The following is a 27,952-nucleotide window of genomic DNA, read 5'->3' on the forward strand; positions in this document are numbered from 1 at the left end:
TAGCTCAGCTGGTCAAAAATCTGCCTGCAATGCAGGAGCAATGATCAATTCCTGGGTTGGGAAGATCAGCTGGAGAAGGGATAGGCTATCCATTCCAGTATTCTTGGGCTTCCCCGGTGGCTCAGACAGTAAAGAATCCACCTGCAATGCAGGAGACCTGGGTTCGATCCTTGGGTTGGGAAGATCCCCTGGAGGAGGGCCTGGAAATCCACTCCAGTATTCTTGCCTGGAGAATCCCATGGACAGAGAAGCCTGGTGGGCTACAGCCCACAGGGTTGCAAACAGCCCATGGGGTCGCAAAGAGTGGGACATGACTGAGCGACTCAGCACAGCATGCTGATCTAAAGATAGTTTTACACAAAACCAGACACCCAGTTTAGCACATGTAACAATATTTAACTTCCTTACCTGTAAACCATATTTTACTCGTATTTTCTTTAATTCTTTCCTCCTTTCCAACTCTTTTTCCTCCTTACTTAGTGCTGGACCAACTAAAAGGAAAAATTGAGTTTTAAAAAAAACACTAAGTTTGATATAATACTGTTTATTTAATATGAAAAACTAATAGTACTAGTATTCCATTTCCAGATTAACAAAAAGTTCAAATAAATTAATATAAAAATATCTTGGGCTGTGATGATGTCCTTTCAGCATTTTGGTAATTAAATCTAATTGGAAAGTAAATCAAACCCCAAAGAGTATAAGAATGTTACAGTTTAGATACTAAAAGAAATACTGAACATCTTAATTTTTCAATATGGTTCCTGTAATAGTATCCCAGATGTAGAAATATAGTGAGTTCTCTGAAAGAACATAAGTTTGTGCAAAAGAAAGCACATAGAATTCAAGAGTCACATTATTGTGTAGTGTGCCCTACTCATTTTCATAATGTAGTATATAGGAAAACAAAAAATACATAATGAACATATTTAGTTAGCATTAAAAGGAAAAAATAATGTAAGGAAAATTACTAGTTCAGAGTATCTCTTTCCATTTTTAAAGCCTTAAATAAGAAAGTTTTAACAAGATAGCAACCTTATACAGTACTATTATAGAAAATAATGGTATATACACAGATAATACAACAAACTGTAATTAGGAAAGCAGACATATCAACCAATATATCTTTTTTCTTTTTTTTTATGTAGTGATATTTGTTATTTTGGTTTTTTTTTGTTTTTTTTTGTTGTTTTTTTTTAATTTATTTTATTTTTAAACTTTACATAATTGTATTAGTTTTGCCAAATATCAAAATGAATCCGCCCCAACCAATGTATCTTAATACCTTAACCTATTATTTTCTATGTTACTATTTTACATCAAAGTTTAACTGTGGATTACTTTTTATAACAGTAAATAGCTGTTAAAGAGGAACCTTGGACTTCCCAGGTAGCTCAGTGGTAAAGAATCCACCTGCCAGTGTAGGAGAGGTGGGTTTGATCCCTGGGTCGGGAAGATCCTTTGGAGCAAGAAATGGCAACCCACTTGAGTATTCTTGCCTGGAGAATCCCATGTCCAGAGGAGCGTGGTGGGCTATAGTCCCTGGGGTTGCAAAGGAGCCGGGCACAACTTAGTGACTGACACAGCACATCTTTATTCAGCTGTCACAGTTACCCCTGAGGGGCAGTTAGCCAGCACTGCAGTGCGCTTCAAAGCCCTACACACTTGGGGCTTCCCTGCTAGTTCAGTGCGAAGACTCTGTGCTCCCAATCCAGGGGGCCAGGTTCACTCCTGGTCAGGGACCCACATCGTGCATACAGCAAGGAAGGGCCCGCGGGCCACACCTAAGACCTGGCACGGCCAAATAATAAATAATTAAAAAGATAAAAAGCCGACAGACTGGATTAGCAACAGGAGAGCTATCAATTATCATTCCTGGTCAGAAAGTAACCTACTGCTGTAACAGTACAACTAAACTATTACATAGAAAAATCAACTGCAATCCTAATCTACTACCTAAGTCTCACATTTCAAAACATGTTATTATTCTAGCCTCATCTGATAGTATTCACTGAAATATAAATGTATCTCAATAGAGTATTCTATCAATTAGATATGAAGCTGGTAGCTATGGATACATTTTTTAGAACACTTTGAGAATTAAAAAGTTATCACACGCATAAACAGTATGTTTCACATACCAAAGAGCTCATCTTTCTTATCAAGACGAAGGTGAGCTCTAACCTGCCCGGGTTCACAGCCGTCACAGGTGTCCCTGCCAGGGTGAATGTGAAACGACAGCACAGTCTCTCCGATCTTCACTTCATCCCCATGCTCGAGTACATACGGGTCACACTTAGTTTTGGGCTAAAGGGGAAAAAAATAATAAAACAGAAATCCAAGAGTTACATATGATTATTTATTTTATGGTTACTGTACATAATGTCAAGATTATAACCAAAAATATTGAGATGGTTCTCAATGAGACAGACAGACATATGCATACATACCCATTTCCAAAACATGAGGGTGATATATAATATTCTATTAGTGCAGAAGACAGATGAAATGACCAACTTCTAATTTTTATATTATCAAAATCCATTATCTCCCCATCTCCATACCCAATGCTCTCAAAGAAATATCCAACCCAAACTTCAATCTATTACCAAAATGAATAATCATCACAGTCAAAAAGATGATGTATTAAGGAGATAAACTGCATCATATTTCCCTTTTTCCTTCTTCTCTTGATAATTTTTATTTCAATTTTTATAATTTCAATTGAAATTTTTATAATTTCATAATTTTTATTTCAAATATAAAATATTTTTTTTTTATCCCTAACTAAGACCTCCCTGCCTCCCCTCCCTCCACATATTATCTTATTAGGTGCTAAGCACTCTGCTATATGTTAGGGATAGAAGAGTCAACTGAACAGACATAGCCCCTGCTTTCAAGGAGTTTTCCAATTTAACACTTCTGTTAAAACAGCTTAAAGTAAAAAACACACAAAAAAGAATAGCCCCTAAAGTTGCTATAAGAATAACCTTCCTTTGCATGGCTTTAAAATGCATTTATCTCTAAAAATAAGGCGTAGATACATAATTAGAAGGCAAAACTTAGCAGTTAAGTATCTACTTAGTGAAGTTGCTCAGTCGTGTCCGACTCTTTGCGACCCCATAGACGGTAGCCTACCAGGCTCCTCCGTCCATGGGATTTTCCAGGCAAGAGTACTAGAGTGGGTTGCCATTTCCTTCTCCAGAGAATCTTCCCGACCCAGGGATCGAACCCAGGTCTCCCACATTGTACGCAGATGCTTTACCGTCTGAGCCACCAGGGAAGTAGAAGTATCTACTTGTATATATTTTTCAGCTCTAAGAATTCTCTTCTACATTAATACATCTGGGCTTGAATACCAATCTGAACTAAATGATATGTATAATCACTATGATAACTGTGCCCTGAGGGATAAAATATTTCAGTTCAGTTTTTTAAAAGAATATGCAAGTATTTAATTAATAAATATACACTCACCTGAAGAATCTGTTTTCCATTAACAACTGTACCATTCTGACTGCCTTGATCCACAAGGACATAACTTTGTAAGTCATGGTCAAAATAAATTTCTGCATGAAACTTAAAAAAAGAAACCAGGTAATTATAAATTATTATACTTTTTTAAACCACAGATAATATTTTCTCCATGATAAAATGCAGTAGACTCTGATGATTTAAGTTGTATTATTCTTAATCCATTTTTTTTCTGAATACAAAAGAATTACAATGCTTCTGGTAGAAATAAGAAGGCTGCAAGAGAAAAAGTCACCCACCTGTAACTCCACCTATAATTACCATTAATAACTTAGTATGTGTCCTATCTTTTCTACTTTTATAATATTCTTGAGATTATACTATATATAGTTTGAAATAATTTTTCACCTAATATAGTTGCTCACATCATTAAAAATTTTTAACACAAAGGTGATTTGAAATATTCAAGGTCAACTTCTCAGAGTTTCCAAATTTTCAACACTCTAATCACTCCCTCCTGCTCCACAGCACTTTGTTTATATAACACTTAAACTATACAAAGTTACTGTATATTTGAATGCCACTGTACTGCTTACAATTATTGCTTACATTTAGTTGACAATTTGCTTACCACTTAGTATATAATATAGTGCTTCACATATATTGGGCACGTACTCAATACATGTACATTTAACTGGATATAGAGCTCCAAAAATATTTAATTTAAAATTCCGTAAATAATACATAGATGGTGGTTACATAAAATGATGCAGCTGCTTTGTGGGGAAGTTTGACAGTTCCTCAAAATGTTAAACAGAGAGTTACCATATGACTCAACAATTCTACTCCAAGATAGGTATCAAGAGAAATGAAAACTACAGTTCCTAACAAACTTAGCAGCATTACTCTTAATAACCAACAAAATGGAAACAATTCAAATGTCTAACAGTTGAGGAACAGATAAACAAAATACTATAGTGTGTCTGAACACTGGAGTATTATTTGGCAATAAAAACAAATGAAGTACTGATACTTGCTACAACATGGATGAATCTTGAAGACAAGCTAGTTACAAAAGGCTACATACTGTATTATTAATATGATTCCATTTACATGAAATGTGAAGAGCAGGCAAATCCACAGAAACAGAAAGTAAACTGGCGGCTGCCCAGGGCTGTGGGAGGCGAGGAAGGAATGGGGAAGGACTAGTACTGAGTACGACACTTGTTTTCATAGTGGTGAAAATGCTCTAAAATGGACTGCAGCGATGGTTACACAACTGTGAATACACTAAAAACCTGTGAATTATGTACTTTCAAAGCGTAAATTGTATATCGCATATAGACTGTATCTCAATAAAGGTTTTAAAATTTTTCATAAATATAAACTTATTATAAAATGTTTCAAATGCTTGGGGCTGGTGCACTGGGACGACCCAGAGGGATGGAATGGGGAGGGAGGAGGAGGAGGGTTCAGGATGGGGAACACATGTATACCTGTGGCGGATTCATTTTGATATTTGGCAAAACTAATACAGTTATGTAAAGTTTAAAAATAAAATTAAATTTAAAAAAAAAAAAAAAAAAAAGACTATATTGAAAAATGTCTACCCATGACCCAGCTTTAATACAATTTGCTACATTTGCCTCAGATACTTAAAAGAAAATAAATTATTATTCATCCATGTGTACCTCACTCTATCTATCCCCTACCCTTCCTTTCAGAGGTTTGATGTTCATTTAATCATGATGCACCTCTTTATACTTTCACCATGTACGTATATATTCATAAAAATTATATGTTCATTTTGTTTTGTTTGGAACTTAATATAATTACGAATCACACTATGAACTTTTCATTGAGATAGAATTTATAGGCAGGAAATTCATAGGTCTTAAATGTACAGTCTGCTGCTGCTGCTGCTGCTAAGTCACTTCAGTCGTGTCCAACTCTGTGCGACCCCATAGACAGCAGCCCACCAGGCTCCTCCGTCCCTCGGATTCTCCAGGCAAGAACACCGGAGTGGGTTGCCATTTCCTTCTCCAATGCATGAAAGTGAAAAGTGAAAGGGAAGTTGCTCAGTCGTGTTGGACTCCTCACGACCCCATGGACTGTAGCCCACCAGGCTCCTCCGTCCATGGGATTTTCCAGCAAGAGTACTGAAGTGGGGTGCCACTGCCTTCTCCAACAGTCTGATGAACTTTAACAAATGTATACGAACAGTATTTATCTCCTTTATCTTGCATCTTTGGCTTAATACCATCTAGCTGTAGTGCAGCTGTGGCTGTACCGTAAGCTATAATACATATTCTTCTAATGACAACAGCCAGGTTTTTTCCCAAGGTTTTACTATTTTTCAAACTGCTCCTATGAACAACCCTGTCCATGCACTCTTCCTGTGGACAATACAAGGATTTTTCTGGGGGTATACCCTTAGAAACGAAACTGCTAAGCCATCTACATGCGAACAAACTTTATTAGATACTGCCATACGATTTTCCCGGAGAAGGCAATGGCATCCCACTCCAGTACTCTCGCCTGGAAAATCCCATGGACAGAGGAGCCTGGTGGGCTGCAGTCCATGGGGTCGCTAAGAGTCGGAGACAACTGAGCGACTTCACTTTCACTTTTCAGTTTCATGCATTGGAGAAGGAAATGGCAACCCACTCCAGTGTTCTTGCCTGGAGAATCCCAAGGACGGCAGAGCCTGGTGGGCTGCCGTCTATGGGGTCGCACAGAGTCGGACACGACTGAAGTGACTTAGCAGCAGCATACGATTTTCCAGGTTTCACAGATGGCTCAAGTGGTAAAGAATCCATCTGCCAATGCAGGAGCTGCAGGAGCTGCAAGTTTGATCCCTGGGTCAGGAAGATCCCCTGGAGTAGGAAATGGCAACCCACTCCAATATTGCTGCTGGGATAATCCCATGGACAGAGGAGCCTGGTGAGTTACAGTCCACGGAGTCGCAAAAAGTCAGACATGACTAAGCACACACATATCATTTTCCAAAGTGGTTAGACCAAGTTATACTCTCAACATCAATCTATAAGAATTCCGATTGATCTATTCAGTTTTAAATAACACTTTGTATTGTCAGAATTTTTAGCTTTTGCAAGCATATCAAGTGTGAAATTAAATTGCATTACTGTGGTTTTAATTTGCATTTTCCTGATTACAGGTGAGGCTGAAATCTTTTCTTATATTTATTAGCCATTTGGGTTTCATCTTCTGTAAATTTTCTCTTCATGTCCTTCATACATTTCTTTCAATTGGGTTGTTTAGAAAAACTATAAAAGAGTTTAAATAATTTCAAATCTTATGACTGGAAACCTTATTCCAAAGACCTTTCTAAATTATGCTCTCAATAGGAATGATATTTAATAAACAGGATGAATGAAAACTGACACTTTGTTCTCAATTGTATTTCTTGAATTACTACAAATATTGAACAGTTTTCACAAGTTAAGCATATTTCCTCTACTGTGAATTACTTAGCTATGTCCTTCACTCATTTACCTGTTGGTATCATAGTGGGGTTTAAAAAAATGAATTTGTATGAGCTTTTAAAATATAAGGGATATACATTTTACCAGATCTGATTATCTTAGACTGCCATTTAAATTTATTTCTTAATATACAGAATTTCAAACTTAAATTATTTAAAATTACCTCGTCTTCCGTGATTTTGTTTCTTTTTTTAAACTTAGAAAGTCCTCTCCTATCCACTGGTTAAATATTAGTTTCTGTTTTTCTCCTAATATTAATATGAAATATGTTGGAGTTTTTTTACTTTAACTTTTTCATATATCTGGATAGGTGTGATATATACTGTCAAACTGATTTCACACAACTAACAAATTACCTACGCCACCAGTGGACATGTTTGTTTCAAAGAAAGGAAAAGCAGAAATGCCACCAGAGAACTACCTACATTTCAGACTGAAGTAGAAAGACGTCTTTGTTATTTAAGTTATAGACAGGGTTTTGTTTGGAGGCAGAAAAATCAAGGATCATGAGAAGGTAAAAAAGGAAGATAATTTGGTCTGAATTAAGATTACAAGGACTTCCTTCCCTCTGAGTGAACCCAAACAAAGTAAAATAATCAGACTTTCAACTAATAATGAAAAAACAAATTTCATTCCAAAAAGACAAAAATCACAAAAAATACATAGTTTAGAACCATATTATAATCCATTAAATAGAAACAAAATGGGGTTGATGAAAGGTCAAAAAAACATAACACTTACAAAAGGGAAGGGGGAAAACCATAGAAAATATAGTAAAGAGAAAAGATAAACAAGACTTTTGATAGCTAAATCTTATAACTTAGGCTGCAACTCTGTTCTTTTTGTTTGTTTTGAAAAACCCAACTGCTCTTTTTCCTGAAACCACTAGAAAATCAACTAGGAAAAGCTGTAAAATCAACTAGAAAAAGCCTTGAGTGGTAGAGGATAGATGATTCTTGAGTTGAAATATACCATGGACTCAAAGTAACTCTGCACTAAAGTAGCCTGAATCCTCGTGTGATTTATTTTGAACTGCCACAATATCCAGCACAGTGACTTCACTCAATAAATATGTGCTAGACAGGTATTACTTAACACTTAGTCTACATTGTTTACTCCTGCTCCAGTCTGTTAAAAACTAAACATTATTTTAGTTCACCCAAATTTTGATGGAGAATTTTTTTTTCTCAAGTAATGGAATAAACAACCTGCATTACGTTCACTACCATTACTACATTGACTATTAACCTTTCTTTTTCATCTGAAAAACCCTAGCTTCTGCCATAATGATGATTTACAAAGTCACACCGAGGGGGCTGTATCTGAAAAATCAAAGAACTTACCTTACTGACACCAACTTCAGGGATTCGGAGAGTATGCTCCATATCTTTTTCTCTGCAGAGTTAAGTAAAATTAAAATGCCTTTAATACTTTTTGAAGCATATTTAAATGCCATATTTAAAGAATTTTTTTAAAGATAATTTTGCTTTAAAAGATACGTTAGGATGCCAGTCTCCCTATGAGACTAAACCCAGTTTCCGCAATGCAACTCTAAATTTCATGTCTGAAAGTAGGTCCCGGAACTACCATAACTCTTTCATAAGGTAACTGTAGCGGTCCCCAACCTTTCTGGCACCAGGAACCAGTTTCGTGGAAGACAGTTTTTCCACAGACCAGGGCAAGGGTATTTGGGATGCTTCAAGTGCACTACATTTACTGTGCACTTTATTTCTATTATTATTATATTGTGGTATACAATGAAATAATTATGCAATTCACCGTGATGCAGAATCAGTGGGAGCCCTGAGCTTGCTTTCTGTAGTTAGATAGTCCCATCTGGAGGTGACGGGAAACAGTGACATCTGAAGTGTGCTGCGACTGACGAGGCGCAGCTGTAAATAAGATGAAGTTTTCCTCGCTCACCCAGTGCTCCTCTCCTGCTGTGCAGCCCGATTCCTAACAGGTCCAGGGGTTGGGGACCCCTGTTTTGGTTCATCTGTCACAGGCCAGTGAACATCCAGTAGGACAAAATATCCTCTGCAGTAATGCCAGTCCAGATCTGTTGACTATGTGTCCACTTCTATTACTACGTGTAAAAGGAACATACTATTCTCCAAGAATTTAAAATTAAGATACTGTATGAAACCTGAATTAAAGATATATTACCTTTCCAGTTGGGAAGAAAGGAAATTATCGTACTCATGATTAAAATCTACTTCTCTACCAAGCTGGTTTGAGTTACATAGGGGTAAAGGAAAAGGATCAAAGAAGGAGGTCATACTGGGTTTAAGTAAGTAACTTAAGCCTAAAAAAAGCAATACCAAAGGTAAGAAAATGATGAAATCTCTGTGGAAGGTATCACCAAGATTTTATCTCTTTACATCGGCAGACCGCTTTAGAGACAATCAAGTTATGTCTGCAACTGACTTCCAAAAGCACGTGGCAAAAGGCAAGTGTCAGAATAGTTTCTGAGTGAGAGAGGGAGAACAAGGACATCATTTTTTGTCTATTCTACAAGCACCACACATATTTAATGATTAATTGGAATAAGAGAAATGAACAGAATATGATAATGGTAAACATTTTTACCTTCCAATTGTAGCAGGATTTACAGCTGTAATGATAAAAAGTGATCCTGTCTGCAACACAGGTGATCTAATTACAATTACTCTAATACATGGGGGCCAGATTTTTTCTTCATCTGCCAAAGAAAGAAATGGGTAAGTATTAATTCAAAAATAACAAATGCCCAGGGAATAGTAGAAGGCATACATAAAGCTAAAATAAATTGATCAAAAATCTTCCTTCTGTTTAAAACAACCTTCTCAAATTCTGCTATATGACATACACAATAAGTAAGTTTTAACAACATTAGCAATTTAAAATAATCAACCTAAAGATATACAGCAGCTATCACAATTACAAAATAATCAACTCTCTCTTTTTTAAGGTATTGGTATTTGAAAATATGGCCCCCCCAAAAAGCATTTTTTAAGTTAGAAAAACTGAGTCTACCCTTATAAGAAAAAATGAGAGGAAATTCCATTAAGAACAAAATATGCTTGTACACACGAATACAAAATTCTGAGTTCTAAAAGTATGTCATTATATTAAGTAAAAAAAAAATCGGATTTACCATAATACCCATGTAGCTGAATTAATGGAGAAGGCAATGGCACCCCACTCCAGTACTCTTGCCTGGAAAATCCCATGGACGGAGGAGCCTGGTAGGCTGCAGTCCATGGGGTCGCTGAGGGTCGGACACCACTGAGCGACTTCACTTTCACTTTTCACTTTCATGCATTGGAGAAGGAAATGGCAACCCACTCCAGTGTTCTTGCCTGGAGAATCCCAAGGACGGCAGAGCCTGGTGGGCTGCCATTTAATGGGGTCGCACAGAGTCAGACAAGACTGAAGTGACTTAGCAGCAGCAGCAGCTGAATTAATGGCCTACTCTTTAAAGCAACTGCCTTTCCTCCCTCAACTACAAAAGTGGACAATAAATATCTAACCCATTAAAATAGACTTAGCACAGACATTAGGAAAGAGTAGGTAACTTGGTTTTTTGTTCTACTGAGTAGGCCATTCAATGCAATTAAAACTTTAGGATCCAAGTAGTAGTCATTTATTCATACCCTACTGTAAATATAACCAAAGTTATCATTTTTAATAATGTTATTAAAATAATCTCTTTAAAACAATCAGCTCACCTTTTGGCAAATATATGGGCTACTAACACTTTTAACTAGTGTGTTGTACTTTTACAATGACCATAAAATAATGGCTATTTTCTCACCTTCATCTTCAGTATCTCCTGCCATTGCATTGTCTTCACTGGTAAGGTCTTCATCGGAACTGTCCTCGGTCTGAGAGTCTGTAATTTCACCTTCTTCAGGCTCACTATCAGTGTCTAAGATTTTCTCATCTTTAAACGAAGCCGAGTTATAAATGTTTTCATTAAGAGGAGATTCCACAGTCTTTGCACTAACTGGAACAGTATATTTGGGAGGACTATTTTTGTAATGAATGTCTACTTTGGCCTTCTTTTTCACATTTGCAAAATCTTCTCCCTCACTGCAGCTTATATGTTCAATATTGGACGTTTTCTGATCTTCTGAATTCAAATTCTGGAAAGAGGTGGGAACAGAAGAGAAGAATCTTAAACATGACCATCTTATAATGTTTAACCCTAAATGTTTCAATGAATTAGTGAAAGCATATGTTCAGCGAAATAACAACAGCTATTACCTCTACTGCCTCTTCCTCTTATTATGTTCCCTTTTGTAATGATGTTACCATCCACTTATCCAAATCAAAAGTCTTTGACATCTCCTTAACCACTCCATGGAATCAATTACTGAGGCTATAGACTATGTTTGAAATTAATCCCAATTTTCTCTCCTTATCTAGTATCATTGTCTTAACTGTCCCAATCCAGGTCCTCATCACATATTGCTTGGACCATGTGAGAGCCTAGAACAATGCTGTCAAAAATAAAATGCAAGTTTTATATATATATATGCTTTAAAATTATCTAGTAGGGTCATTAAAAAGGTAAAAAAGAAGCTGGTGAAATTCATTTTGTTACTTTACCTCACTCAGTACTTACAAAATATTACTAATTATATATAAAGATGACATTTCATCAGTATAAACATTTTTACAAATACTTTATATGGATTTTCTGTACCAAGTCTTCAAAACTGAGTATAGTTTATACTCAACTAGGTAAAGTATCCTAGCTACATTTAAAGTGTTCAGTAGCCACATGGGGCTGGCAGAACAGTGCAGGCCTAGAGAATACAACTAAACCTAAATTGTCTTTTTGAACTTTGAGTCAATTATTAAGTCAACATACATGACATAAAGAATCAGCACTAATTACAGCAGGGATCTAAAGATCTAAATGTACCTAATATATCAGAACTGAAGTTTTGCTAAAATAGAGTCGGCTTCATGATACAGAAAATAGTACAGATGAGTCAATTACATCTCTTTATTCTGAACTTCCAACTTAACTGGCATAAGCCTTTTATTATTTATTATACATGCATATTGGCCATACGCTAGGACAAATGAACATATCCATTATTTTAACTTTAGAAGAAGCAGTTATCTTCCTCTAGTTTGTAACACACTCTAGTTTTCTTTCTACCTTAGGGCAACATGATGAGGTGAAGTCATATGTTCTGCTGTTATTTTATAAGATACGAGAGCATCCTAAACACATGTTTTTAATGGTAGCATAAATTCAGTTTGAAGACTGGCTAAACATTCACAGCATGCTAAACTATACGTATTTCCAGCAACACAAACTCACCAAGGACAATAACAAGATCAAGTTCCTGAAAAGCTATGAGGAACTTTAAAGACCACTGTAAACTATAGCCAAAAAATTTCCTGATCTATATGCTTAAAAGAAAAGCAGTTTCCAATATTATGTATTTTATTATTGTTTATAGGACAACACATGTAGAGGAAAATGAGGGAAATAGAAATAGGTACTGCTTTTTAAAACTGTCAGTCTCAAATGTTAGATAAATATCCATTAAGATAAAAGAAAGGCCTAGGGCCTACATCAGGCATATATGCATATTTCAACTTATTACTCTAATCTCCTTACCCTACTTCCTTCCTTCCGTGTACTCTACTGCTGCTAAGTCGCTTCAGTTGTGTTTGACTCCGTGTGACCCCTTAGATGGCAGCCCACCAGGCTCCTCTGTCCCTGGGATTCTCCAGGCAATACTCTCTCTCTCTCTCTAAGTCGCTTCAGTCGTGTTTGACTCTGTGCGACCCCATAGACAGCAGCCCACCAGGCTCCACCATCCCTGGGATTTTCCAGGCAAGAACACTGGAGTGGGTTGCCATTTCCTTCTCCAATGCATGAAAGTGAAAAGTGAAAGGGAAGTCACTCAGTCATATCCAACTCTTAATGACCCCATGGACTACAGCCTACCAGGCTCCTCATGGGGTTTTCCAGGCAAAAGTACTGGAGTGGAGTGCCACTGCCTTCTCCGGGCAAGAATACTGGAGTGGGTTATTTCCTTCTCCAAGGCATGCATGCATGCTAAGTTGCTTCAGTCATGTCCGACTCTGTGCGACCCCATGGACAGCAGTCCACCAGGCTCCTCTGTCCATAGGATTCTCTAGGCAAGAATACTGGAGTGGGTTGTCATTTCCTTCTCCATCTGTATACTCTGCACTTTCAAAAAGTGAGGTCCAAGAATATCTTAAAACTCAAGAAAAGGATGAGGATGTCCTAAAACTGGTTTCCTCCCATGCGACACAACTACCTTTTATAATCCTTGGGGAATTCAAAATTTTTATTAGTATTTTTCTTAAGTCCTTGTCCTAAATTAACATATTTTTACAGAAGGATGGTAAAGATGAATGGCTATGAGAGCTAAACTGGATCAAAGTCTCACAGAATGCTATCAAATTTCATCATCTAGTTTGTCAGAAAAGGTCATTTGAGGACCCCTATATATTCTTTGCTTTGCTGGGAGAACTAATTTCATTAACATATCCTTTCAAACAGTTCAATGACTAGTGACAGGTAGGAGTCACTAACATAGAGGTCCCTGAAAAAAAAGAAAAATAATTTTTGGCATTTTTCTTACTTACTCTTCAATTCTTAGGTACTGTCAGTGAAAATAATAGAGAAATAAATAGAGAATTGAGATAAAATTTCAAGAACAGGGAAGTGGCCAAGATGGTGAAGTGGGAAGACCCTGAACTCATCTCCTCCATGGACACACCAAAATTACAACTACTTACAGAGCAACTATCTATGAGAATGACCTACCTGAACACTAGCAGAAAAGACTTTCCACAACTAAAGACATAAAGAAGGAACCACACAAGATGAGTAGGAGAGGTGGAGACCCATACCCCTACGTTGGCAAAGCACAAATGGAAGGGCTATCCCAAGCAGAGGCTCCTTCCAAGGAGTGAGGAGTGGGAGGTCCAAATGGGGCTCCCCGCCTGGGGATCCTGAACTGGAAAGACAAGCCCCTAGAATATATAGCTTTGAAAAACTAGCAGAGCTTATGTTCAGGAGAACTGCAGAGAGACAGGAATAAGATTCAGCTCTTAAGGCACATGTAAGATGGCACACGTTCTGAGTCTCAACATAGAGGTAGTAGCTTGAAAGGAGCCTGGGCCAGCTGTTTTGAGGAATCTGTTCTACCCCCAGTAGCAGTGGCACTGGAACACATCTTTCTGGAATCTTTCCTCTGGTCTTCCCTGCCCTGCCCACCTGCTGGCTGGCACAAGCCCCTGGCTTTCCAGAAGACAGCCACACAGGGACTCGTCCAATGGGCCAGGAACAGCCCCAAGCCCCTGGGTCATGCGGTCAACTTCACAGGAAGGCCACCCTTCTCTCGACTGGGCCTGCAGTCACCACGCAAGGCACAACCTCACAGCCAGCCAGGGCAAGGGCCAGCCCTGCCTTCCAGCACCCCCACGGTCATCAGCCTCACCACAACAGAAGGATGTACACAGCCCACATAGGGAACATCCCCAGAGTAAAAAGTTCTGATGACCAGAAGGGCATGTGCTGCCTGGGCCCCAGAGGAGGTCTACTAAATAAGGCCACTTCTCCAAGATGGGAAACATAAGCAACCTACCTACCTTGATGTCTACCTAATACACAGAAATAAATACAGTGAACAGAGGACAGTGAGGAGACAGAGGATATGTTCTCAACAAAGGTACAAGACATAACCTCAGAAAAAGAACATTCTTCCAAAATATAGGTTTAAAAAAGATTTTTCCACTATTTTATAAGATGTTCCCATACTTCAAAGAATACAATTAAAATCTAGTCAAATCACAGCAAAAAACAAAACAAAAACAAATGGAGATAAGCAATCTACTGGATAAAAAGCTCAAGGTGATGAACATAAAGATGCTCACAAACTCAGAAGAATGAATGAACGTAAAATTTCAGTAGTTAGAAAACATGAAGAAGAACCAAACAGAGCTAAAGAAAATAAAACTGAAATTGAAAGTATACTAGAAGGAACAACAAATTAGATGATATAGAGGAACAGATTAGCAATCTGGCAAAGAGTAGTAATCACTCAAGCTGAAGAGATAACAAAAGACGAGTATATGCTACTGGAGATCAGTGGAGAAATAACTCCAGAAAGAATGAAGGGATGGAGCCAAAGCAAAAACAATACCCAGCTGTGGATGTGACTGGTGACAGAAGCAAGGTCCGATGCTGTAAAGAGCAATATTGCATAGGAACCTGGAATGTCAGGTCCATGAATCAAGGCAAATTGGAAGTGGTCAAACAAGAGATGGCAAGAGTGAATGTCGACATTCTAGGGATCAGCGAACTGAAATGGACTGGAATGCGTGAATTTAACTCAGATGACCATTATATCTACTACTGCGGGCAGGAATCCCTCAGAAGACATGGAGTGGCCATTATGGTCAACAAAAGAGTCCGAAATGCAGTAGTTGGATGCAATCTCAAAAACGACAGAATGATCTCTGTTCGTTTCCAAGGCAAACCATTCAATATCACAGTAATCCAAGTCTATGCCCCAACCAGTAATGCTGAAGAAGCTGAAGTTGAACGGTTCTATGAAGACCTACAAGACCTTTTAGAACTAACACCCAAAAAGATGTCCTTTTCATTATAGGGGACTGGAATGCAAAAGAAGGAAGTCAAGAAACACCTGGAGTAACAGGCAAATTTGGCCTTGGAACACAGAATGAAGCAGGGCAAAGACTAATAGAGTTTTGCCAAGAAAATGCACTGGTCATAACAAACACCCTCTTCCAACAACACAAGAGAAGACTCTATACATGGACATCACCAGATGGTCAACACCAAAATCAGATTGATTATATTCTTTGCAGCCAAAGATGGAGAAGCTCTATACAGTCAGCAAAAACAAGACCAGGAGCTGACTGTGGCTCAGACCATGAACTCCTTATTGCCAAATTCAGACTTAAATTGAAGAAAGTAGGGAAAACCACTAGACCATTCAGGTATGACCTAAATCAAATCCTTTATGATTATACAGTGGAAGTGAGAAATAGATTTAAGGGCCTAGATCTGATAGATAAAGAGTGCCTGATGAACTATGGAATGAGGTTCATGACATTGTACAGGAGACAGGGATCAAGACCATTCCCATAGAAAAGAAATGCAAAAAAGCAAAATGGCTGTCTGGGGAGGCCTTACAAATAGCTGTGAAAAGAAGAGAAGTGAAAAGCAAAGGAGAAAAGAAAAGATATAAACATCTGAATGCAGAGTTCCAAAGAATAGCAAGAAGAGATAAGAAAGCCTTCTTCAGCGATCAATGCAAAGAAATAGAGGAAAACAACAGAATGGGAAAGACTAGAGATCTCTTCAAGAAAATCAGAGATACCAAAGGAACATTTCATGCAAAGATGAGCTCGATAAAGGACAGAAATGGTATGGACCTAACAGAAGCAGAAGATATTAAGAAGAGATGGCAAGAATACACAGAAGAACTGTACAAAAAAGATCTTCACAACCCAGATAATCACGATGGTGTGATCACTGACCCAGAGCCAGACATCCTGGAATGTGAAGTCAAGTGGGCCTTAGAAAGCATTACTACAAACAAAGCTAGTGGAGGTGATGGAATTCCAGTTGAGCTATTCCAAATCCTGAAAGATGATGCTGTGAAAGTGCTGCACTCAATATGCCAGCAACTTTGGAAAACTCAGCAGTGGCTACAGGACTGGAAAAGGTCAGTTTTCATTCCAATCCCAAAGAAAGGCAATGCCAAAGAATGCTCAAACTACCGCACAATTGCACTCATCTCACACACTAGTAAAGTAATGCTCAAAATTCTCCAAGCCAGGCTTCAGCAATATGTGAACCGTGAACTTCCTGATGTTCAAGCTGGTTTTAGAAAAGGCAGAGGAACCAGAGATCAAATTGCCAACATCCGCTGGATTACAGAAAAAGCAAGCGAGTTCCAGAAAAACATCTATTTCTGCTTTATTGACTATGCCAAAGCCTTTGACTGTGTGGATCACAATAAACTGTGGAAAATTCTGAAAGAGATGGGCATACCAGACCACCTGACCTGCCTCTTGAGAAATTTGTATGCAGGTCAGGAAGCAACAGTTAGAACTGGACATGGAACAACAGACTGGTTCCAAATAGGCAAAGGAATTCGTCAAGGCTGTATATTGTCACCCTGCTTATTTAACTTATATGCAGGGTACATCATGAGAAACGCTGGACTGGAAGAAACACAAGCTGGAATCAAGATTGCCAGGAGAAATATCAATAACCTCAGATATGCAGATGACATCACCCTTATGGCAGAAAGTGAAGAGGAACTCAAAAGCCTCTTGATGAAAGTGAAAGTGGAGAGTTAAAAAGTTGGCTTAAAGCTCAACATTCAGAAAATGAAGATCATGGCATCTGGTCCCACCACTTCATGGGAAATAGATGGGGAAACAGTGGAAACAGTGTCAGACTTCATTTTTTTGGGCTCCAAAATCACTACAGATGGTGACTGCAGCCATGAAATTAAAAGACGCTTACTCCTTGGAAGGAAAGTTATGACCAACCTAGACAGCATATTCAAAAGCAGAGACATTACTTTGCCAACAAAGGTCCGTCTAGTCAAGGCTATGGTTTTTCCTGTGGTCATGTACGGATGTGAGAGTTGGACTGTGAAGAAGGCTGAGCGCCGAAGAATTGATGCTTTTGAACTGTGGTGTTGGAGAAGACTCTTGAGAGTCCCTTGGACTGCAAGGAGATCCAACCAGTCCATTCTGAAGGAGATCAGCCCTGGGATTTCTTTGGAAGGAATGATGCTGAGGCTGAAACTCCAGTACTTTGGCCACCTCATGAGAAGAGCTGACTCATTGGAAAAGACTCTGATGCTGGGATGGATTGGGGGCTGGAGGAGAAGGGGACGACAGAAGATGAGATGGCTGGATGGCATCACTGACTCGATGGACGTGGGTCTGAGTGAACTCTGGGAGTTGGTGAGGGACAGGGAGGCCTGGCGTGCTGCGATTCATGGGGTCGCAAAGAGTCGGACACGACTGAGCGACTGATCTAATCTGGTCTGGACATTATCAAGCATACTAACAACCACGATGTGTATGTGAAGAAATCATAGCTGAAAATGTCCCTAACCTGGGGAAAGAAACACATCCAGGTGCAAGAAGCACAGAGTCTCAAACGAGATGAACCGAAAGCAGTTCACATGAAGACAAAATATAATTAAAATGGCAAAAATTAAAGAAAAAGAATTTTAAAAGCAACAAGGGAAAAGCAACTAGTTATCCACAAGGGACCTACCATAAGGCTATCACTGACTTTTCAGCAGAACTGAAAAGTCAGGCCAAAAGGGAATGGCATCTTATATTCAAAGTGATAAAAGGAAAAAACCTTCAACCAAGAACACTCTACCCAGAAAGGCTATCCTTCAGATTGGGAAAAAAGATGAAGAACTTTCTAGACAAGCAAAAGTTAAAAGAGTTCAGCATCACTAAAAGAGCTTTACAAGAAATATTAAAGGGACCTCTCTAAGTAGAAAACAAAGAACCACATCTAGAAATATGAAACTTATGAAGGGAAGAATCTCATTGGTAAAGGCAATCGTACAGTAAAGGCAGCAGATCAACAACTGATAAAGCCAGTAGAAAGACTAAAAGACAAAAGTAGCAAAATCATCTATAGCCACATAAGCAGTTAAGGGATAAAGAAAACAAAAACACAAAATATGACCACAAAAACATTAGATGTAGGGGGCAAGGACAGTAAAAATAGAGAGCAGTTAGAATGCATTCAAACTTAAGAAATCATCAACTCAAAATAACCACATATATGTGCTGTTGCAGCATACTAAGTTGCTTTAGTCATGTCTAGCTCTGCAACCCTATGGACTGCATGCCCTCCTCCAGGGGGTCTTCATGAACCCAGGTCTCTGAGTCTTATGCACTGGGAGGTGAAGCGGGCTCTTTACCACTAGTGCCACCTGGGAAACTCCAATCACATATATACAGGTTGTCAATACGAATGAATCTGATGGTTACCAAAAACCAAAAATCAATAATAGACACACAGAAAGGAAAGGAATCCAAACATAACACTAAAGGTAGTCATCAAATCACAGGGGAAGGGAGCAAAAGAAAACAGAACCAGAAAAGAACTACAACCACCCTTCAAAACAATCAACAAAATAGCAGTACATATATACCCATCAATAATTACTTCCAAAGTAAATGGACTAAAAGCTCCAATTAAAAGACACAAGAGTGGCTGAATGGATTAAAAACAAAAACCCATATATATGCTGCCTAAAAGAGACTTACTTCAGATCTAAAGACACACACTGACTGAAAATAAGGGGACAGAACAAAGGTACTCCATACAAATGAAAACAAAAAGCAAACTGGGGGAGCGATACTTATGTCAGACAAAACAGACAGCAAAAAGAGACAAAGAAGCACATTATATGCTAAAGGGATCGAGCCAACAAGGAGATATAACAACTGTATATATAAATATCTATGTACCCAACATAGAAGCACCTGCTAAGTGCATAAAGAAAATACTAACGAACATAAAGGCAGAAACTGACAACAGAATAATAGCAGAGGACTTTAACACTCCACTTACCTCAATGGACAGATCATTTAGACAGAAAACCAGTAAGGAAATACTGGCCTTAAATGATACATGTGACTAAAGGAACCTAACAGACACACAGACAACATTCTATCCAAAAGCAGCAGGGATACACGTTTGTTTCAAGTGAAGATGGAACATTCTTTAAGATGATGACATGCTAGGCTACAAAACAAGCCTCAAGCAACTAAGGCTTGAGGTGCAACTAGAGATTATCACACTAAGTGAAGTAAGTCAGAAAGAGGAACACAAATACCATATGCTATCACTTACAGTGGAATCTAAAATACAGCACAAATGACCCTATTTACAAAACAGACAGGGAACACTCCTGTGGTTGCCAAAGGGGAGAGAGGGAGGGAAGGGGATGAACTGGGAGGCTGGGGTTAGCAGATGCAAGGTACTACATTGAAAACAGATAAACAAAGGCTTACTGTATAGCTCAGGGAACTATAGCCAGTCTCCTAGGATAAACCATAATGGAAAACAATATTTTAAAAAAAGAATATATATGTGTGTATAACTGAGTCACTTTTCTGTACAGCAGAAATTAGCGCAAGCCTGTAAATCAATTATACTTCAATTTCAAATAAAGAAGTTTAAGACTGAATTATTAGGCAGCTTTTCCAATCACAACAGTGAAAGACTAGAAACCCACTATAAGAAATAAACTGCAAAAAACACATAAGAGTCTAAACAATAAGCTACGATACAAGCAACTGGTCACTAGTGAACTCAAAAAGGAGATCTGAAAAAATAACTGGAGACAAATGAAAATGTTAATACAATTATCTAAAATCCATGGGATGAGGCAAAAGCAGTTCTAAGAAGTTAAGAGCAACACAAGCCTAACTCAGGAATAAGAAAAATTCCAAATAAACAATCTAACCTTATAGGTAAAGGACCTAGAAAAAGAAGGAAAAAAATCCAAAGAGAAGAAACAATAAAGGTCAGAAGAGAAATAAATGATACAAGAAATTCCTGGGAGGTCCAGTGGTTAGGACTCCATGCTTCCACTGCAGGGGGGGACAGGTTTAATCTCTGTTGGGGAACTAAGATCCTGCAAGCTGCAAGGTATAGACAAAAAAAAAAAAAAAAAAAGGAAAGGATACAGAGACTAAAAAAAGAAAAAAGGTCACTGAAACTAAGAGCTGGTTCTTTGAAAAAATAAACAAAATTGTTAAGCCTTTAGACAGACTCATCATCAAAGAGGACCCAAATAAATAAAATCAGAAATCAAAGAGAAGTTACAATTGATATTGCAGAAATAAAAAGAATAAGAGTTTTCTATGAACAATGATATGCCAATAAAATGGACAACTCAGAAAAAAATGGATAAATCCTGAAAAACATAGTCTCCCAAGACTGAATCCGGATAATATAAAAAATATCAATGAACCATTTACCAGAAATGAAAATGATTCAATAATCAAAGAACTCATAAGTAATAAAAATCCAGGACCAGACGACCTCACAAGTGAATTCTACCAAACACTCAGAGAATAGTTAAAAAACATAAAAGATGATGCTGTGAAAGTGCTGCACTCCATATGCCAGCAAATTTGGCAAACTCAGCAGTGGCCACAGGACCGGAAAAGGTCAGTTTTCATTCCAATCCCAAAGAAAGGCAATGCCAAAGAATGTTCAAACTACCGCACAATTGCACTCATCTCACACGTTAGTCAAGTGATGCTTCAAATTCTCCAAGCCAGGCTTCAACAGTACATGAACTGAGAAGTTCCAGATGTTCAAGCTGGATTTAGAAAAGGCAGAGGAACTGGAGATCAAATTGCCAACATCCGTTGGATTATCCAAAAGGCAAGAGAGTTCCAGAAAAACATCTACTTCTGCTTTATTGACTACATCAAAGCCTCTGACTGTGTGGATCACGACAAACTGTGGAAAATCCTTAAAGAGACGGGATTACCCGACCACCTGACCTGCCTCCTGAGAAATCTGTGTGCAGGTCAAGAAGCAACAGTTAAAACCAGACATGGAACAATGGACTGGTTTCAAGTTGGGAAAGGAGTACATCAAGGCTGTATATTGTCACCCTGCTTATTTTACTTATATGTAATGAGTACATCATGAGAAAGGTCGGGTTGGATAAAGCACAAGCTGGAGTTAAGATTGCTAGGAGAAATATCAATAACCTCAGATATGCAGATGACACCACTCTCATGGCAGAAAGCGAAGAGGAACTGAGGAGCGAGCCTCTTGATGCAAGTGAAAGGGGAGAGTAAAAAGTTGGCTTAAAACTCAACATTCAAAAAACGAAGATCATGGTATCTGGTCCTATCAGTTCAGTTCAGTTCAGTTCAGTCGCTAAGTCATATTCGACTCTGCGACCCCATGAATCGCAACACGCCAGGCCTCCCTGTCCATCTGGTCCCATCACTTCATGGCAAATAGATGGGGGAACAATGGAAACAGTGACAGACTTTATTTTGAGGGGCTCCAAAATCACTGCAGATGGTGACTGCAGTTGTGAAATTAAAAAAGATGTTTGTTCCTTGGAAGAAAAGCTATGAGCGATCTAAACAGCATATTGAAAAGCAAAGACATTACTTTGCCAACAAAGGTCCATCTAGTCAAAGCTATGGTTTTTCCAGTAGTCATGTATGGATGTGAGAGTTGGACTATAAAGAAAGCTGAGCACTGAAGAATTGATGCTTTTGAACTGTGGTGTTGGTGAAGACTCTTGAGAGTCCCTTGGGCTGCAAGGAGATCCAACCAGTCCATCCTAAAGGAAATCAGTCCTGAATATTCACTGGAAGGACTAAAGCTGAAGCTGAAACTCCAATACTTTGGCCACCTGATATGAAGAACTGACTCATTGGAAAAGACCCTGAGGCTGGGAAAGACTGAAGGTGGGAGGAGAAGGGGATGACAGAGGATGAGATGGTTGGATGGCATCACTGACTCAATGGACATGAGCTTCAGCAGGCTCGAGTAGTTGGTGATGGACAGGGAAGCTCAGCATGCTGCAGTTCATGGGGTCGCAAAGAGTCAGACATGACTGAGCTGAACTGAACTACTGAACTAACCTGTCTTTCTCAAATTATTCTAAGAAGTTAAAGAGGAAGGAACATTTTGAACTCGTTCTATAAGGCCAGCATCAGCCTGACACGAAAATCAAACACACCACAAATAAAATTTCAGGCCAATATCACTGATGAACACATATGTAAAAATACTAGCATACCAAATTCAACAATATATTAAAAGACCACACAATATGATCAAATGGGATTTATCCCAGGAAAGCAAGGATGGTTCAATACCCACAAATCAATCAACAAGATACACCACACTAACACACTGAAGAATAAAAATCATATGAATATCTCAACAGATAGAGAAAAAGGTTTTGACAAAATTCAACATCAACTTATGATAAACTAAACAAAGTAAATACAAAAGAAATGTACTTCAACATAATAAAGGTCATATATAACAAACCCACCCTGGAGGAGGGCACGGCAACCCAATCCAGTATTCCTGCCTGAGGATCCCATGGACAGAGGAGCCTGGTGGTCTATAGTCCAAGGGGTCACAAAGAGCCAGACACGACTGAAACTACTTAGCACACACACATACACATGACAAACCCATATCCAACATCATACTCAATGGTGAAAAGCTGAAGCATTTTCTCTAAGATCAGGCACAAGACAGGTGTCACACTTGCCACATTTATTCAACACAGTATTGGAAGTCCTCACCACAGAAAACAGACAAGAAAAAGAAAGAAAAGAAATCCAAACTAGAAAAGAAGTTAAATTGTCACTGTTTGCAGGAGACATGGGAGAAGGCAATGGCACCCCACTCCAGTACCCTTGCCTGGAAAATCCCATGGACAGAGGAGCCTGGTAGGCTGCAGTCCATGGGGTTGCTAAGAGTCGGACACGACTGAGCGACTTGACTTTCACTTTTCACTTTCATGCATTGGAGAAGGAAATGGCAACCCACTCCAGTGTTCTTGCCTGGAGAATCCCAGGGACGGGGGAGCCTGGTGGGCTGCTGTCTATGGGGTCACACAGAGTCGGCCACAACTGAAGCAACTTAGCAGCAGCAGCAGCAGCAGGTGACATGATACAATAGATAGAAAATCCTAAAGACATTATGAAAAACTATGAGAACCAATATGAATTCAGTAAAGCTTCAGAATACAAATATACAAAATACAGAAACCTGCTGTATTTTTATATACTTAACAAAAAACTACAAGACAAATTAAGAAAACAATCACATTTATAACTGCATCAAAAAGAGTAAAACATCTAGAAATAAATCAAACCAAAGAGGTAACAGACTCATACTCTGAGAACTCTAAGATACTGATGAAAGAAAGGGAAAGATATACTGTGCTCATGGATTAGGGGAATTAATACTGTTAAAATGGCTGTACTATATCCAAAGCAATCTATATACTTAATGCACTGCCTATCAAATTCCAATAGTGTTTTTCATAGAACTAGAAAAAATTCTGTAATTTGTAGGGAAACAAAAAAAGAACCCAAATAGCCAAAACAATCTTAAGAAAGAAGAACAAAGCTGGAGGTACCATGCACTCCAATTTAAAAATATACTACAAAGCTACAGTAACCAACAGTATGGTACCAGCACAAAAGACACACAGATCAATGTAACAGAATAGAACCCAGAAATAAACTGACATTTATATGGGCAACTAATCTATGACAAGGGAGGCAAGAATAAAAAATGGGAAAAGACTGCCTCTTTAGTAAATGGCGTTGGAAAAACTAAACAGCTAAATGCAAAAAAGTGAAACTGGACCATTTTCTCACACCATACACAAAAATAAATTCAGAATAGATTAAACACTTAAATGTCACAAAGGAGGAAAGAATATACAATGGAGAAAAGACAGTCTCTTCAGCAAGTGATGTTGGGAAAGCTGACAGCCACATATAAAAAGCAGTAAAGTTAGAATATTCCCTCATAGCCTACCCCAAAATAAACTCAAAATGGCCTTAAAGACTTAAATATTAAGACATGATGCCATAAACCTCTTAGAAGAGAACATGGGTAAAATATTCTTTGACATAGAGTAGCAATGTTTTCATATGTCGGTGTTTCAAAGCTACAGAAATACAAACAAAGGGGATCTAATCAAATTTACATGCTTTTGCACAGCAAACTAGACTATAAATGAACAAAAAGACAACCTACAGACTGGGAGAAAATCTTCACAAATGACGTGACTAATAACGATTTCCAAAGTACATAAACAGCTCATACAACTCAGTAAGAAAAGAAAAACAAATAACACAGTCAAAAAATTGGGTAGAAGACCTAAACAGACATTTCTCCAAAGAAAACATACAGATAGCCAAAAGGCCCATGAAAAGATGCTTCTTTGCTAATTATTAGAGAAATGCAAGTCAAAACTGTAATGAAGTAACATCCCACACTGTTCAGAATGGCCATGATTAAAAAGTCTACAAATAATAAATGCTGGAGATGGTGTGGAGAAAAGAGAACCCTCCTATACTGTTGATGGGAATATAAGTTGTGCGGCCACTATGGAAAATAGTATGGAAGTTCCTTAAAATGCTAAAAATAGAGTTACACTGGGCTTCCAAGGTGGCTCAGTGGTCAAGAATCCACTTGCTAATGCAGGAGACATGGGTTCGATCCCTGGGTTGGGAAGATCCCCTGGAGAAGGAAAAGGCAACCCACTCCAGTATTCCTGCCTGGGGAATTCCATGAACAGAGTCCATTGGGTCGCACAGAGTGGGATACGACTGAGCCTGCACACAAGACTGAGCATGTACACAGAGAGTTACATTACGGTCCATCAATCCTACTCCTGGGCAGATATCCAGAAAAAACTAATTCAGAAAGACACATGCACACCAATATTCATGGCAGCACTGTTTATAATAGCCAAGACACAGAAGCAATCTAAAAGTTCACAGACAGATCAACTGATAAAGAGGTGGTATATATACACAACGGACTCTACTCAGCCATAAAAAAGGATCACGCCATTTGCAGCAACGTGGATACAACTAGAGATTACCATCCTAAATGAAGTAGATCAGAAAAAGACAAATATTATATAAATCACTTATACATGGAATCTAAAACATGACACAAACTCACTCACAAAATAGAAACAGACATGGGATCACAAAGAGTCAGACACGAGCACACATGCAAGCAAGCAACCTATTTTCCCAAAAGATACCAATTTACACTAATAAATATACATAGATCCTATATTTGCTAGCAGTGGATTTTTTTCTTACGCTTCCTAACATAAGTAACAGCTCAACATAACTAAGAATGTTGAACTTTTACCCACAGCTGCTTATAAACCGTTTTTCTTCTGTTGTGAGTTGTGCACTGACATCAGCTTATCCACAGATGCTCTGAATGGTCTTCTTCCAAATTACACAACACAAGAGTACTTTATCTGCCCTATATCTACCTGCTTCAAACTTAAAAAAATTTTTTCAGTGGTCAATTTCAGGCTGAAAAAAGAAAAAAATTTTTTCTACTTCTAGTAACTGAGAATTTGTAAAAAGTCCATGTTTTTCCCCATGTAAAAGTTTCTTGATTGATAAGATTCTGGTATCTTATTATTATAATAATATTATAATGATATAATATTCTAATTAAATGCTATATTTAAAATACAGACTTACTGGGGAGGGTGGATAGGGAGACTGGGACTGGCATATATACACTGTATGTGTGTGCTCAGTTGCTCAGTCGTGTCTGACTCTCTGTGACCCCCGTGGACTGTAGCCCACCAGACTTCTCTGCCCACGGGATTCTCCAGGCTAGTTACTGGAGTGGGTTGCCGTTTCCTACGCCAGGGGGTCTTCTTGAACCAGGGACTGAATTTGAGTCTCCTGTGCTCCAGCATTGGCAGGTAGGTTCCTTCCCATTGCACCACCAGGAAGTCATATATACACTGCTATGTATAAAACAGAGAACTAACGAGAACCAATTGCACAGCACAGGGAACTCCACTCAGTGCTCTGTAGTGATCTAAATGGGAAGGAAACCCAGGGAAGAGGAGACATACACATTTGTGGCTGAATGACTCTGCTGCAGAGCAGAAACTAACACAACACTATAAGGCAAATATACTCTAATTAAAATTAAAAAAAAAAAAGCAGAGTTACTAAATGATTTTCAGTTTCATCAGAAATTTTGGTTTTGAGACTTCCCTGGTGGTCTAGTGGTTAGGAATTCAGCTTCCAAAGCAGGGACACTTCTATCCCTGTTGGAGGAACTAAGATCCCACATGCTGCCGGCCAGCTGAGCCTGGGCACTACAATCAGAGAAGCCCACACACCGCAATAAAGAGCCTGCACACCACAAAAAGGCCCAGAGCAGCCAAATAAATAAAGTAGAATGTAAAAAAAATTTTGGCTTAACTATGCCACCACTGTATAAGTTTTAAAAATTATGATGACATTACCTTTTCTTCATTTGTTGTAGAAGAATCTGGATCTTTTCTCCTCTTCTTCAATTTTTTATCTTTACTTTGTTTTGTGCCAGAAGTCTGATAAGGCTGCAAATCCACTCGAGAATGAAACTGGTATCGACCACTTTCCACATCACAGTAGTAATAAATTCCAGTGGAGGGATCATAATACAGCTGGTTTTCCTTTCAAAGTGAAGGGAACAGTAAGTTCTATTCATGATGAAATAAAATAGAAAACTAAACTTCCTAGTAAATGTGTTTCTTTAAAGAATTACAGTCTTTTCTGGAAAAAAAAATAAAGATAACATAATAAAAATGCTTGTAATTTTCCAAAATACTTTACCATTCAATATCTCCTCTAGTTTTCCAAGTGTGGAAAATAAATACATTTATATATTAAATTAAATCTCATATAATTGCCAACATTTGACCATGTTTATGCTTACAGAAATAACAACTTCAGATGGTTCAACAAGAAACCTTTAGAAGTCATGAAAACTAAGGTATGCATCAGAAAAAGGTGACCACATAAAAGCAATTTCAGACTCATTATCTATATAATTGGTAATGATTTGGTAGTATAAACCCCTAAACCCTCCTCTCAATGTCATAAAACAAAGATGTGCCTCTTACTGTTCACGATTCAAAACTCTGGAGAAAATTCGAAAATAAAATTAAGCTCATGAATACTACAACATAACATTCTATACAAAGAAATCAAACAATTGTCTTCATTAATCAATTCTACACTAAGCAACTACATAAGACTTACTGTATGTAAAGCAGCCATGCAATATAGAATTTTGGTCAATTATGGATAAAAACTAGAAAGATAAAATTATAGAATCATCTGCATTT

The 27,952-nt window shown here is 38.2% G+C and overlaps 1 protein-coding gene across 1 annotated transcript in view; it reads right to left on the bottom strand.

The window, feature by feature from the left end:
* Positions 1–27,952, bottom strand: part of AGGF1 (angiogenic factor with G-patch and FHA domains 1) — a 46,530-nt gene that overhangs the window by 9,787 nt on the left and 8,791 nt on the right. Inside the window, exons 5-11 of the mRNA XM_006051073.4 lie at positions 27,089–27,277; positions 10,777–11,107; positions 9,570–9,681; positions 8,324–8,375; positions 3,478–3,579; positions 2,142–2,307; positions 409–491 (exon numbers count right to left, since the gene is read on the bottom strand). Coding sequence (XP_006051135.3) covers positions 409–491; positions 2,142–2,307; positions 3,478–3,579; positions 8,324–8,375; positions 9,570–9,681; positions 10,777–11,107; positions 27,089–27,277 — 1,035 coding nt within the window. The remainder of the gene's footprint in view (positions 1–408; positions 492–2,141; positions 2,308–3,477; positions 3,580–8,323; positions 8,376–9,569; positions 9,682–10,776; positions 11,108–27,088; positions 27,278–27,952) is intronic.

The sequence above is a fragment of the Bubalus bubalis genome, chromosome 11, assembly GCF_019923935.1.
Source record: "Bubalus bubalis isolate 160015118507 breed Murrah chromosome 11, NDDB_SH_1, whole genome shotgun sequence".
Lineage (NCBI taxonomy): Eukaryota > Metazoa > Chordata > Mammalia > Artiodactyla > Bovidae > Bubalus > Bubalus bubalis.